Below are 14,849 nucleotides of genomic sequence, written 5' to 3'. Positions count from 1 at the left end.
ATTCTGAAAGGTTTGAATATTTTTCCACCGCGTTGCACTTCTTTCGCGGTCCAAACTGGTGCCGCATAGCTTACCACAGAACGACCTATCGCATTATATGTGGTCAACAAGGTTCTTTGTTTGCACCCCAAGTGCTGCCGCCTAGGGACTTAAGGGCCTTGTTCCTACATCTCAGCTTGTCGCAGATATCTGGCCAACAAGGTTCTTTGCTTGCACCCCAAGTGCTGCCTCCTAGGGATTTGAGGGCCTTGTTCCTACATCTCAACTTGTCGCAGATAGCTGTGACATGCGCGGACGATGTGAACATGCTGTCGAATGTGCCCCTAGAATTTTGTGGTAGTCTGTAGTCGGAATTTTGCTACCATCGACCATGTCATTCAACTTTGTTCTATCCTTTGCCGAACATGTGGTGAACAGAGTGGCCGAAGATTTAGTGACCCATATTTGTTTATTCCTCGCGTGGAAAAAGGTGGTAAGAACAATCAAATAGGAATTCAGCCGTACACAAATGTCATCGGGGAAGGTACCTGACGCCAAAATAGTGCAATCACCCGCATAGGTTACGATCTCAATGTTGCCTGGGGGCTTGGATTTCTTATTCCTGAATTCCACTTACGACTGGCGTCCACACATATAATTGATTATCCAACGTTTCAGACTTGGGTGGAGGGTAGTCTGCTCGATGACCTTAAACAGCGTGTAGTGATTGATAGTATCAAATTCTAAGTCAAGCGTTCTATCACACGGCTTGCTCTGGTTGAGTCCTCGACTAATATGTGTGGAAATTGGCTTGTACGATTCACCTTTGTTAGAATCCTTGCCTGGCTTCAGTAGCGGAGGGTAGCTGGAGGGTATAAATACAGGGAAGTCCCAATCTACGGTAACTATATGAAAACGTGGACCTATACCGACAATTTTTGACAGAAATGTTTTATACCTCAAAATTTAAGCTATTTCTAGTGCGGTCAGAACCTTAAAAATACCGAAGTCGGAAGGCATCCTTTGAACCCAAGTCATTGAAAAACACAGGAAAAAGGTGTCGTCACGTTCAGAGCCAAACTCATTACTTTCAAAGACAGTGCTAAGCATTTGTCATGAAAGGCATACAATTAAATGGGCAAATACCCATTGTTGTTGTAAAAAGAAAAATTGCATTTCAAAGAAGAAAAGTCCAATGCCACTCCAAATCCGATATATCTGATGAGCGGCATATCACATAGTGGTGGCTGTGTGGATTCGATTCTTCGGCTTTCCTTTTTCACTTGAATAAACGGTCCTTAAGCTCGATTTCAACAAGAAATTAATTATAACTAAAATGTTCTTTTTTTATTTTCTAACAAATTACTTAATAAGGATTATATTTGTGTACCCTGTCCGTGGAATGATTATGTCCAATCCTTTTGGTATTCTCGCATCACTGTTTTTATTTGTTTAGTGTCCATGGCTGAGGGTATACGTATGTCGGCAAAACCAACTGACATTATTTACTTATTTTGTCTACAACACATCATCCCATCCCTTTATTATTTTTGACCCACATCTATGGTATCATACGATGGCTAAAAAGTGCACATTGTTCTTGTTAAGCATTATGTGAGTGAAGTGTCCATTTCGTCAAAATTATTCCTTTTGCGCCCCTCACTCGCTAGTACCTTCATATTTGATTGCGATTAATTTTTAAAATCTCTGGTTTTGACACCAAGCAACGAAAAAGAAACGTTCATAAAAATATAATGAACATTAAATTAAGGTTAAACAAAAAACAGGACACCACCGTAAAAGCTACATGGCATTTTACGCTAAAAGCTACTCAAGGTACAGCATCATAGCTCGTATAAGAACAGAACAAAACATAAATAAACAGATTACTTACGATTGGCCATTACGTTGAGCGGCAATAAGGACATAAATGTTGTAGCAAGCATCATAAACCACCACCAGCTGGGACGGTTGGTGTTGTGACAGCTACCGTTATTACTCAACAACGGGCTGGTAATTTTCGCCTGATATGAAAGTTGCAAATTATTTCTCGTGCTTTGGTTGTGTCGGTATGAGTAAAGAAGTTGCTGATGTTTGATGTGCTGAGCATGATAATGCGGCTGCCGTTTTTTGTTCGTCCATGTTGAAGACTTTCCGCTTCCCGTTGATAAATCCGTCGTCAACATCGCCATTTTTTTCGAAAAGAAAAACAAAAGCTGAAAATACAAAACGGCAAGAACACAACAAAAAAATTAAATTATTATTTTTGCTTGTTGTCAAAAGCACGCAATGTTGAGGATTTAAACCTAATGTAATTACACGATAATGTAATTTTTGAGATTTTGTTTTAGTATGTTTCGTAATTTTGTTATTTGCTCTTGCTCTTTCCAACACGTTTTACCACTTTGCAAGAGATGTCACAGTACTTGAAATTTGTGTGAGTGTGTGCTTGTTGACTTTGTGCTTTGTAGAAGCCGAGAATTTGGTGTGACAGTAAATAATACAAAAATGAAAAAACGTTTTACACTCCCAGAGTACATCACAAAAGAAGGTATTAAAATACATCAAATCGGAAGAATCGAATAGTACGTCTCCATTAAGAGCAATTTCCCAAAACTCCAGATATTTCCTCGTCTGAATTCGCTACTTTACATGTTTCTGATCCGTATTACACCAAATGTATGGGAAAAGGGTTTCTATTTTCAATATTTTTCTTCGTTTTGTCTGAACACAATTTGTTTTGTTAAATTGTCGCTTATTCCTTTAATTTCACAGTGTGTAATTTTTTGAGTCATGTTTTATTAACCATATTCTGGCACCACAGGGTGATAGAAGACCAGAAAAGGGAAGGCACGTGTCTTTCGCGGAAAGGGATTATTTTGCCAGGATCATATCTTCCAAACGCCTAAGAAAATTTGATTTACTCTCAGAGGCACAGTTGTAGCTCTTGTCTTAATGAACAAAAATTGTGAACACATCTGCAAAGTCAAAATCGCCAAGTTAAAATTTCATTTAAAATTTTTTCTCGGGTTATGGTCTACAAATATCAAAGCAAACAACCAACTACAAAGATGTACCTTAGATCTCAATAAACGTCTTTTTTGAACATACGAACTCTGAATAAAGGGTTCTTAAAAATTTTGTTTCAGCTATCCCATATTGGATAAAAATATACCTATTGAGGCTAAGAGAAAAAATATGTTCCAGTTTTTAGTACATTTATAAATAAAACACTGTAACTTAATTTTTTTTTCAATTATTGTTTTATTTTTAAATGTTTTATTAAATAGATTCTGAACAACTTCCGAACAACCTCTTCCGAGCTTCTCCTTCTCAACATGCAATTTCCACCTTTAACGGAACCCCATAACCAAATTACAGCCAATTTAAGCCGAATTATCTACATATTCTACAAGTAAGAAAACCTTAAGTTCGGCGGACCGAACTTTTTGTACCCTCAAAATTTCAGGTAGAACGATTTTTTATATTCTCAACGAAGACGAATTACCAAATTCCAACCATTTTGGTGGGATACAGAAGCTAAAACCTTCAAAATACCGAATATCAGGAGGTACCGTTCTCTGGGGGCTATATGAAGGCGTGAACCTATACCAACAAATTTCAGGTGGAAAGTTCTATACACCCAACGATAACTAAATACCAAATTTCAGCCATTTTGGTTTGATAATGAAGTTATAACCTTCAAAATACCTAATATCGGGAGGTACCGTTCTATGGAGATTATATTAAGGCGTGGACCTATACCAACAAATTTCAGGTGGAACGTTTTATATCCTCAACGAAGACTAATTAACAAATTTCAACCATTTTGGTGGGATAATGAAGCTAAAACCTTCAAAATACCGAATATCGGGAGGTACCGTTCTATGGGGGCTATATGAAGGCGTGAACCTATATCAACAAATTTCTGTTGGAAAGTTCTATACACCCAACGATAACAAAATACCAAATTTCAGCCACTTTGGTAGGATAATGAAGCTAAAACCTTAAAAATACGGAAAATCGGGAGGTACCGTTCTATGGGGGCTATATCAAAACGTGGACCGATATATCCCATTTTCAATACCAACCATCCTGCAAGTAATAAAAACTTCTGTACCAAAAATTGACTCTCTATCTTCAAAATTGCGAGCTGTATCTTGATTTCAACAGACAGACGGACGGACAGACGGACATGGTTAAATCGACATAGAATTTTATGATCACTTTATAGGGTCTCCGACTAATATTTCGATGTGTTACAAACCGAATGACAAATTTAATTATACCCTCCATATGGTGGAGGCTATAAAAACTTCAAATACCTGAAATGGGAGGTACCGCTATATGAGGGCTATACCAAAACCTTGACCTATGTTCACAATTAATGCCAAATTACAGCCAATTCGGGCTAAAAATGAAGTTAAAATACTCTAAATACCTGAAATCGGGTGATACCGCTGTATGAGGGCTATAGGAATAAATGGTCATCCAAATCTGAAAAGCGCGCAAAGTTTTAATTCGATTGGTCGACTGCAACTGCGCGGAAAATGAGTTACTAGATTTGAACTAAACAGACACCAAAGCAAGTTAAAAAAACACTGTAATAACAAGTAAGCCATGGCTATAGACGGACGGGGCCAACCATGTGATACCCTACACCACTACCCCTGGGAATTAGCTTTCCACATATCAACATTTCTTTATAGAAATTTTTCGTTACGGTGCGCCTGAGCTAACTTTAAACGAAAGGTGCTTATACCTGGGAAGTTTTTGCGGATTTTGAAACCACAATGTTCATAGATGAGAAAAACCAAAACGAAACGTTCACATTTTTATGGGTATTTTTTAAAGATTTTCACTTTTTGGCTTGGATTAGAGAAAATATTGCAGCTGTGAAAATTCTCTACAAGATTGACCTTTACGATATTTTCGTAGGATTTGCCATTTTTGAAAATGGAAGTTCAAATTGGGAAAATTCACTGATTGCATCGCCTCCTTAAAGCAATGTCATGTACGGTGCCCTGAAAACCGCTTACACTTGAGAAGTGTTTTGCGGAATCTGAAACATCAATGTTCATAGATAAGAAAAATCCAAAAACAAGAAAAAATCGCTGCAGGTTAGGTTTATTTTAGTTTTTCGGGATTATGCTTTGAAACGGCTTAGAGAAAATGGTGATAGTCCCATTTCGATAAGACTTGCCGTTTTCAAGCAAATTCTTGAAAACATAAAATATACCTAACAAGTTAGCCAATGCTATAGTCGGGTCTGGGCAGACTTCCTCTGTGTATAAGCTTTTGACTGGTAAAATTCAAAATATTAAAATTGTGATAGCTAAGCATTTTTGCTCTGAATGTCATGTCAGGTCAATTTTGATGAAACGCATTTAAGTGCATCGTCAGTACAACTCAAATAAAAAAATGGAAAAGTGAGATGTACACCAACCATTCAGACCCCCCAACAACCCCAAAAATTTCGTGAGGATCCGGTTATAATCCCGATCTGTAGTGTGATTGCACAAAAATGGAAAAATGCATTACCGACTATTGCGAAATCTGTGTTGTTTGACCACCTATGACAATCTACTTCACATCGTTGTAAAGGTGATGTTTTATACTTTCTTTGCCATATTCGCTTTGAAATAAAACGTTGACTTTTTCTCCAAATAAGTTTTTTGCCCCTAAATATTATCCGGCCAGCACCAAAATCAATAGGAAAATAGAAAAATTGGATGTACTACCGACTATTACGATATCACCGTTATTTGGCCACCTACGCCATCCTATTTTGCATCATTGTAAAGATGGGGTTTTCTACTTTCATAGTCAGACTTTGTTTTTGGAAGGTCCCCAACCAATGCTGTGATATTCGTCATTATAATTAAAATCGCAAAAATGAAAAGATGGGTTGTATTAGCGACTATTGCGATATCTTCGTTGTTTGCTTTTTATATACCCCATATAGATGCGTAGGTATTCGCTTTGAAATAAAACGTTGACTTTTCCCAGTAGAAAGTGTCTTTAAGACAACATGGATGAAACTCTTTGCAGACAGCCCTTTGGGATCGTTGACGACATTTTTTTTTTCAATGTTCTTCAACCTAAATTCACCTATTCAAAAAATAACTACAATTAATTTTAAAGTATTTAATTCTATTTCATCTTACTTACCGTTTTCTACATAATTCAAGTTGTATAAATAAAAATAGTTTAATCAGTAACGCGGTTTCCGAATTTTGTGACTTTATAATTTCACATTTATTACATATCAAAAATTGTATATCTGAATAAATATGTATAGAATTGTTTCAAAGCACACTTTAGAGCATTTTTCTGTTTGTTGCCAAGACATAATGCAAGACATAGTCATGCAAGTTTTCGTACATGACAATTTCGGAACATTCAACGAATCGTCGATGAAAATGTCATCGAAAACTCGATCCGACTATCACCAAAATCAATAGGCTTCTTCCCTGCCGGGACCTTCATCAACACCCAAAATTTGGTGACGATCGGATTAAAATTGCGACCTGTAGCGTGATTACAAGGTTTAGATGGACAGAAGGACAGATGGACGGACGGACACATATAGCCAGATCGACTCAGCTCGTCGAGACATTCATTTTGGTATATATATGTATAGGTTAAGCCGTAATTTTGTTGGTCGCCGTAGGACTTAAAGCTTTTGGGCCATTAATTCAGGATGCAGGAATTACGAGCGAGAGGAGTACCATTAATAAAAATATTCAATTGATCCTCGAACAGACCTTAAACTGCACTTATGTTGAACTAGTAGGAAGTATCGAAAAATGTGGTCCCATATAGATCCTCTTGGTACTTGATATAGGTCTGGAAGTAATTTTATGACGATAACAGTTTCCGTGATATCGGATATTTGAAATGTGGGATGTACCTGAAGGACTAAACCGATATAATATTCGAACCGAATCCATGTCTAAATGAAATCGATATGGACCAAATCGATTATTCCCCAGAAAATGTTGAAGGAAGGGGTTCCATGCGATGACGTGATTTCATGGCATCTTCTGCATTGGTTCAAACGAAGTCGTTAAAGATCCGACTTTTTCATTTGCATTTGAACCAATGCAAAGAAAGTCGTGAAAGATCCGATCTTTTCATCAACATTTGAATCCAGTCCATCGATGCAATAGAGATGAATTTTGTGTTTTTAATTATACTTATTTTTCTAAATATATAAGATTAATTATTTACAATAGGCTTGATGTTGTCGGAGACTCGTAATCACAACAAACGTTGTTAAAACTCTCGTCGTAATGATAATGTCATTGCAAAGCATTGGTGAAAATGGCATGTCAAAGCATTGGTGTACTCACGCTCATATAAAATTCATCGATGAAGATGCCATGATTGAATGTCATCTTTGGCATCGAACATTTTGCTGGGATGAACAGTTTGTACGAAAAATCAAATTTTCTAGTTTTTGCTTCAGTTTACCAATTCACATCATTTGACTGCTACGAGTTATTTTTGCCAATGCGTTGTCGAAGGCACTTCAAAGAGATGGAATGTTAAATAATTTTACCGATAGTTACTGTCACTGTTGTGATAGGAGTGGTATATTGTTGTTATATGCATGATAAATTCAACCTACACACTTTCTAATTTTAATCATAGAGTACGTTTATATTGGAGCTTATTATCATGAAAATGACCCTATTTTGATTTAGTTGGTAGATTTTTTCCTACATTTCGCGTCAAATAAATCGAGATAGACCCCCGTTAGCATAAACATAATTGTCCATTCCTTTGCCCTCATAAGTACATACTTGTACAAAAATGCATCTACCTCGGTAATTTCCTTCTATTTTTGTCCACGTTTAAAAAGAGCCAGCACCACTGTGCCGGACGATTGCTGATCACTTGCATATATCAGTGATGGACACCAGCAACAACTTCCCAATGCTCGCGGACATACGAAAAACGAACGTAAGCACGCGTACATTACGAGGACGGTTCGGTTCGGTTCTTAGCCTATCAATGAAAAAGAATAGTTAGTTTTTCAAAAATATTTTTATTTTTCAATATAATCCCATGGAAATTCAATACACTTACTCCAACATTCTTCTAGCAATTCTATCCCTTGATTAAAATAGTTTTCCTCAAGGTCTTCAAAATAGTGGTTTACAACTGTAATTGCATCTTCATTTGAGTTAAAACGCTTGCCAGCAAGGCATTTTTTTAGATTTGGGAACAAGTGGTCAAGCAACTCGTACTTTAATTAGTTGATTTTAGCCATTGTTAAAAAACTCTTGTGCGCTGGTGCGTTGTCTTGATGAAAAATTATTTTTTTTGTGTTGTAAGCCAGGACGTTTTTCTCGAATTTGTACATTTAATTGATCCAAAAGGTTGCAATAGTACTCTGAATTTATTGTTTTACCCTTTTGCAGATAGTCAATCAATAAAATACCTTTGATGTCCCAAAAAATCGTTGCCATAACCATACCAGCCGATTGAATTGTTTTTTGCCTTCTTTGGGGCACTTCTTCCAGCTTCAGTCCATTGTTTAGATTGTTCTTTTGTCTCTGGATTATAGTGGTGGATCCATGTCTCATCAACAGTTATGAAACGACGCTTAAAATCCATTTTATTTCGCTTAAAACGATCCAAACAAGCTTGAGAAATGTTCATTCTTATGCGTTTTTGATCGACTATTAACAAATGCGGCACCCATCTTGCAGAAAACTTTTCCATCGGTAGTTCTTCATGCAAAATTAAATGGACTCGATCATTTGAGATGCCCATGATATTAGCAATTTCACGAACTTTTATCGTCGATCATTTAATACCATATCCATGCACTTTGGCTACAATTTCTGTTGTTGTTGCTGTTTTTGGACGTCCACTACGTGGTTCATCTTCAATGCTTGTACGACCACGTTTAAATTCAGCAACCCAATTTTTTACTATTGCATATGAAGGAGCACTTTCACCTAACACATTCACTATATCATTATGAATTTCTTGTCCTGATAAACCTTTTTTATGTAAATATTTAATGACAGCACGAATTTCTAATTTTTCCATTGTAAAAAAATTGCGGATGCGTCTTTTTTGAACACCTGCTTTTATATGAAGGAGTTGCCAGATCAAAACAAAAATTTAACATGTTTTTATAACAGAGATGGAAGTTTCCAAAACACTTAACTTTTTTCTGTTTATACCGCGCTTTTTGTGCTAGGCTAAGAAGTTTCCAAACTGCCCCTATAAACATCAACGAGTGGCTTCGTTAGGTTGACTCATTGTTTACATTTTGCAAATTTGTTGATGAGAAACACTTGCACGACATGTGCAATACTAGTGGTGGCCAATCGGGGTTTTTCCACTCACACCAGTACAATTTATAATATGCAAATGTGTGTTTTTGTCCATCGATGGCATAGATCCAAGATTGTTATTCCCAATTGCAATTTACCAATAAATTCGGCGAAACTTGGTGAAGTCACTTGATACACCTGATGGGCAAAAATCTTCTGATCGATCGTTTAGCGAGAAAACTACTGAAATTCTACCATACGATCAAAATCGCCGTAACAGGAAAACATAAAGCATAAAGCAAGCTACCATGAGCCAGCATTCATGCATGAGCCATGCTAGTGTTGTCAACCGTTGAATTTCGTTGTATCTAATTATTCCCAATTGCGGACGCATAGCCAGGCTGTCACTTGATACAAAATAATTAACAATGCATCATTCGGCTTAGTCGATACAGATATACCCTCATCCTCAGTGAATTGAAACTTTCATTTATGGACAGATCGGAACAGCATTACAAAAAATTACAAAATTTGGAAAACCCCTTTTATACGATTATGTATGTACATAATTTTTGAAAAAAAAAAAACAAAAAAACAAGTAAGAAAAGTCTATAGTCGGACGGAGTCGACTATGGGATACCCTATACCACTATCCCTGGACAATCGCTCTCCACGGAACTTCTTGTCAATGATTGAGAACATTTAATTATCAAATATCAGAGATGTAATGTATAATACTTATGACCAAAACCAAAAAGTTATCTAGCATGACAGACATTTTTGTAGCAGGAAAGGAAAATTTAGTTCACACAAACTAAAATGTAATGGGACCCACTTATGTAGTACTACTACTTCCGTTGTTTAACCGCTACGTTATTGAATTTTTTACCAATTTTACACAAAAGTTTCAGTCCATTTAACCCGCTAAGTATTATCTGATCTTCACGCTTGTTTGTACGCGTCTTCTTCATCATAAACTCAAACTTTGTTTAAAATTTTGCGGGTTATTATTTTGACCTACAGAGCCGTTACAAAATTGGGTAAAATTTTGTTTTTGGTCCATTTCATACCCTGCACTTTTCACGATCATCAGCAAAAACTAGTCATTTCTATTCTGGCCCGAACCCAACCTCCTTAAGCTTGTTTACAATTTTTAATGGACGGACACACATCGCTAAATCGCTTTATCTCGTCCAGATATGATTTTTGGCATACCAAATAAGGGGTCTAGGACGAATATTTCGTGGTGTTACATAAACTTTTGGAGAGGCAATCTGTAGAATGGGATAAAAATGTGGTTCTCTACACAGAACCCATTATATATTAGGCAGTAGGCCCGCTATCTAGCAAACACTTTATTGCAATTTACATCAGAGGAAAGGTCAGTAGTTTTTTTTTTTCCATATGTAGGCTACTTTGCGAAATATATATGTACTCAAGGAATTAAAATATCGACCAAAAATAATTTTTTTTTATTTTTCATACAAAAGTAATGGTCCATTTCACCCGTTAAAAAATATCAGATCATCATTCAAAATTATAGGCATCTTTTTAGACCTATACTCTTACCCGTTGCAAAATTTCGTGACTATTGATGTATAATTGCGACTTCTAGCGAGTTTATTATTACACTACAAACAAATAACGGAATATATTAGGCTGTAACTCTGTTGTCTGATCATGCACACCAACATAATTGGCATCAATTGAAAGGTCAAGCGTTCCACTTTCAAGTATATCTCACTTGTCCGGGATATCACTTCCAGGAATTAAGATATAAGCTGTATATTAAAAATTTTCACAATTTTCACACAAAAGTTTTGGTCCATTTAACCCTCTAAATATTATCCGATCGCCATCTCAAATTGCAAGCTTCTCCTTTGTGATATACTCTTAGCTTATTTAAAATAACGCGTTGATCGGACTATTATTGAGACCTACAGAGCCGCTAGAAAATTTGATAAATATTATGTTTTAGGTCCATTTCACCCGCTAAATATTTCACGATTATCACCAATAAGAATAGGGATCTATTCTGATCTGAACCCGACCTCCATGCAAAATTTCGTGACGATCGGTCCATAATTGCAGCCTGGAGCGTGTTTACAATTTATAATGGACAGACGGACGGACACACATCTCAAAATCGCTTTATCTCGTCGAGATATGGAGATTGGTATACCACATTGGGGATCTCCGACGAATATTTCGCGGTGTTACATGAATTTTTACCAAAACAAACTTATAATACCCTTTTCCACATTGTGGTATAGGGTATAAAAAGGCACAACCAAAATTAAGGGGTTTTCCAAATTTCGTAATTTTTTGTAATCCTGTTCTGAATAAATGTTTAAGTTTTGCTAATGAATTTGATTTGCATTAGTGCGCCAACGGATTAGGAGGTACTTGAATGAATTGTTTGTTCATTCCATCCATTTTGTTTATGTTGGGACGACATCATTTATTGTGAAAAATACAAAGCGATCTAAGACATCACCCTTGGGACATATTTTGTTTGGGAGGTACCAGAAGGAGTGGACCGATATAGTTCATATTCCATCCGATCTATATTTGGAAGAAATATTACGATGTGCAAAGTTCCTTATCTGGTTCGAAAGGCGTCATGGACGCTAGTCATTGCATACTCGTAGCTATGTGGTCGAACTTGTATGGGAAGAGCGGTCAAAAATACTTCCTGTGCAGATAGTCCGGTCAAAATAGACATGCGTATAAGGGGGAAATAGCAAAAATTCCCACAAAGCTGAATTTTAGTGGAGAGCTAGGGTTGGCCATTAGAAGCAATGTCCTAAAAGTCCCCATCGATCTCATGTGTGCAAAACGAGTTATTCGGGGTCAAAGGTCATTTTTTGAGGCATTATTCAGTTTTTTTTTTTTTAATTTTTCTCAAAAACGGTAAGACTTAGCAAAACCCGGCTAAAGTGAAAATTGTAGATTCAATAATTGTCTACAAGAGTGGTCTTTACGATTCTTAAAAAAGACACCATTTTCGAAATATCGCGATCTAAAAGTCAAATAAAAAATTACCCGCGTAAGTACATTATGAGGCGAACCGGTTAAAGTAACGACACTATGTGTTAGATACTTCCGTAAGCTTTCAAACGATATCCACTTTGCAGTAATCGGTTCAGTAAAACCGGGTCTAACCCGGTTTTTAAATTTGGCCTTTCGGGTCTAATAACCGGCGAACCGGATCCGCAACCGTTGAAAATTATACATTTCCGTAATCAGCGCCACAAACCCTACCTTTGGACAAAACTTGAAAAAAATCGGAGAGTTTTCGTTGGGGTCGTTGCCGTTGGGCTTTCGATTACACGTGTGGGTTAAACGGGCTATTTTTGCATAAAATGACTCTAACATTGAATAACTCTACTAAACACGCTTCGATTTTGTTGGATTCTTTTTAAAAGATAGCTATAATTTCGTTCTTCAAGAAAATATATATTTTTTGGGGGACAGACTCGGTTATTTCGCTTATTTTAGCCGGTTCGTCTGAATATGTGCATGTCATCATGTGTTTTTTAGAACAGCTATATCTCAAGAATGGTTCCTTTTAGGAAAAAAATTATAAAGGTCAAACTTGTAGATAAGGCTAGTTTAGGAACACATATAAAAAGGAGCAAGAAAATTCAACATACAGTATCGGCCAAAACTAAAGCACCCCCTAAGTAAATTTTTTTGAAATGATAATTTTTTTATGAAAACTAAATTATAAATTTATTTTTTATTTTTCTTTTTATTTATTTATAACTTTATAATTGAAAAATACAAAAATAAGGAGATCTGAATTTAATAAACAAAAGTTAAAATTCCAAAAAACATTTTAGGTCGCAAATATAAGCGGACAAAACTAAAGCACCCCCCCATTTGAGGTACAGCAAAAACTATTGAAATCAATATTTCGTTGCTTATTCTCTATTCTGGATTACACAATCACATCTTTTAGGCATAAAGGATACTAAATTATTAATTATTGCTGGCGAAATAATCGATTTTCGGAAAATTTTGCTTAAATCCTCAAAATACTGAAAATCGGAAGTTACCGTTATATGGAGGCTATACCCAAAGGTGGGCCCAGGTCCACGATTTTTGTTGGATATGTTTTGTGACCACTAAGAACCCTAAGTACCTAATTACAGCTAATTTAGTAGGAAAATGTGGCTTAAATATCCGAAATACCGAAGATCGGAAGGTACCGCTATAAGGGGGCTATACCAAAACATTACCCGATATTGTTCATATTCATCCAAAAATGATGCTACAGCATCCACTAGTCAAATACAATACGCTAACGTTTAAAAATTAGGAAAAGAACGAATTGCAGAAGAACGATAGACGCCGGCTTATTCAGTCGACGACCAGCAAAAAAAAAACCTTTCATATCGACTAAAAATGAAGGAGCCAGATGGTAAAAGACTTGGACCAAATGGGCAACCGTTAAATCCTAAATATTGCAAAGACGCTGTAAAACATGGAGGCGGAAGGTTTTTTGCTGGTCGTCGACTGAATAAGCCGGCGTCTACCGTTCTTTTACAATTCGTTCTTTTGCTAATTTTTAAACCTAAGGGATTTAGTATTTGACCAGAGAATGTTGTAGCATCATTTTTGGATGAATATGAACAATATCGGCTAATGTTTTGGTATAGCCCCCTTATAGCGGTACCTTCCGATCTTCGGTATTTCGGATATTTAAGCCACATTTTTGTACTAAATTAGCTGTAATTAGGTACTTAGGGTTCTTAGTGGTCACAAAACATATCCACCAAAAATCGTGGACCTGGGTCCACGTTTGGGCATAGCCTCCATATAACGGTACCTTCCGATTTTCAGTATTTTGAGGATTTAAGCTAAATTTTCCGAAAATCCACTATTTCGCCTGCAATAATTAATAATTTAGTATCCTTTATGCCTAAAAGATGTGATTGTGTCATCCAGAATAGAGAATAAGCAACGAAATATTGATTTCAATAGTTTTTGCTGTACCTCAAATGGGGGGTGCTTTAGTTTTGTCCGCTTATATTTACGACCTAAAATGTTTTTTGAATTTTAATTTTTGTTTATTAAATTCAGATCTCCTTATTTTTGTATTTTTCAATTATAAAGATATAAATAAATAAAAAATAAATTTATAATTTAGTTTTCATAAAAAAATTATCATTTCAAAAAAAAATTACTGAGGGGGTGCTTTAGATTTTGCCGATACTGTAAGTCCAACTTTAGATATAGCCCCCATAGAACGGTACCCCCTGATTTCTGGCATTTTGTGGGTCTTGACCACATCTTTCAATGAAATTGGCTGAAATTTGGCAAACATTTTTTGAATTAGGTGCACGTTTTGATAGGTTCCCCATATAATGGTACCGCCCGATTTTCGGAAGTTTGAAGGTTTTATATAAATTATTAATTCGAAATGGCCGAAATGCCACTAAATCTTTCCTGGAGGTAGGCATACAGAACATACAAAAACACAAAACACAATTTTTTCTGAGCAAAAGGGGGTAAATGTAAAAACTTACTATGAAAACGCGACAAAATCGATTAGTTGTCAATGAGAGC

The 14,849-nt window shown here is 36.2% G+C and overlaps 1 protein-coding gene across 2 annotated transcripts in view; it reads right to left on the bottom strand.

Moving 5' to 3' along the window:
* Window positions 1-14,849, bottom strand: part of Tbh (Tyramine beta hydroxylase) — a 135,752-nt gene that overhangs the window by 90,517 nt on the left and 30,386 nt on the right. Inside the window, exons 1-2 of one of the 2 annotated variants that reach the window (XM_073974587.1) lie at window positions 2,299-2,372; window positions 1,874-2,195 (exon numbers count right to left, since the gene is read on the bottom strand). In XM_073974587.1, the coding sequence (XP_073830688.1) occupies window positions 1,874-2,171 (298 nt within the window). In that variant the 5' untranslated portion in view covers window positions 2,172-2,195; window positions 2,299-2,372. Of the gene's footprint in view, window positions 1-1,873; window positions 2,196-2,298; window positions 2,373-14,849 lie in introns of those variants that run through there. The other variant, XM_073974586.1, reaches the window with a different exon arrangement.

The sequence above is a fragment of the Musca autumnalis genome, unplaced genomic scaffold (genome assembly GCF_047663935.1).
Source record: "Musca autumnalis isolate F117 unplaced genomic scaffold, ASM4766393v1 scaffold_3, whole genome shotgun sequence".
NCBI classification, from domain to species: domain Eukaryota; kingdom Metazoa; phylum Arthropoda; class Insecta; order Diptera; family Muscidae; genus Musca; species Musca autumnalis.
The sequence above is the reverse complement of the archived record's forward strand: the minus strand, read 5'-3'. Positions and strand labels throughout refer to the sequence as shown.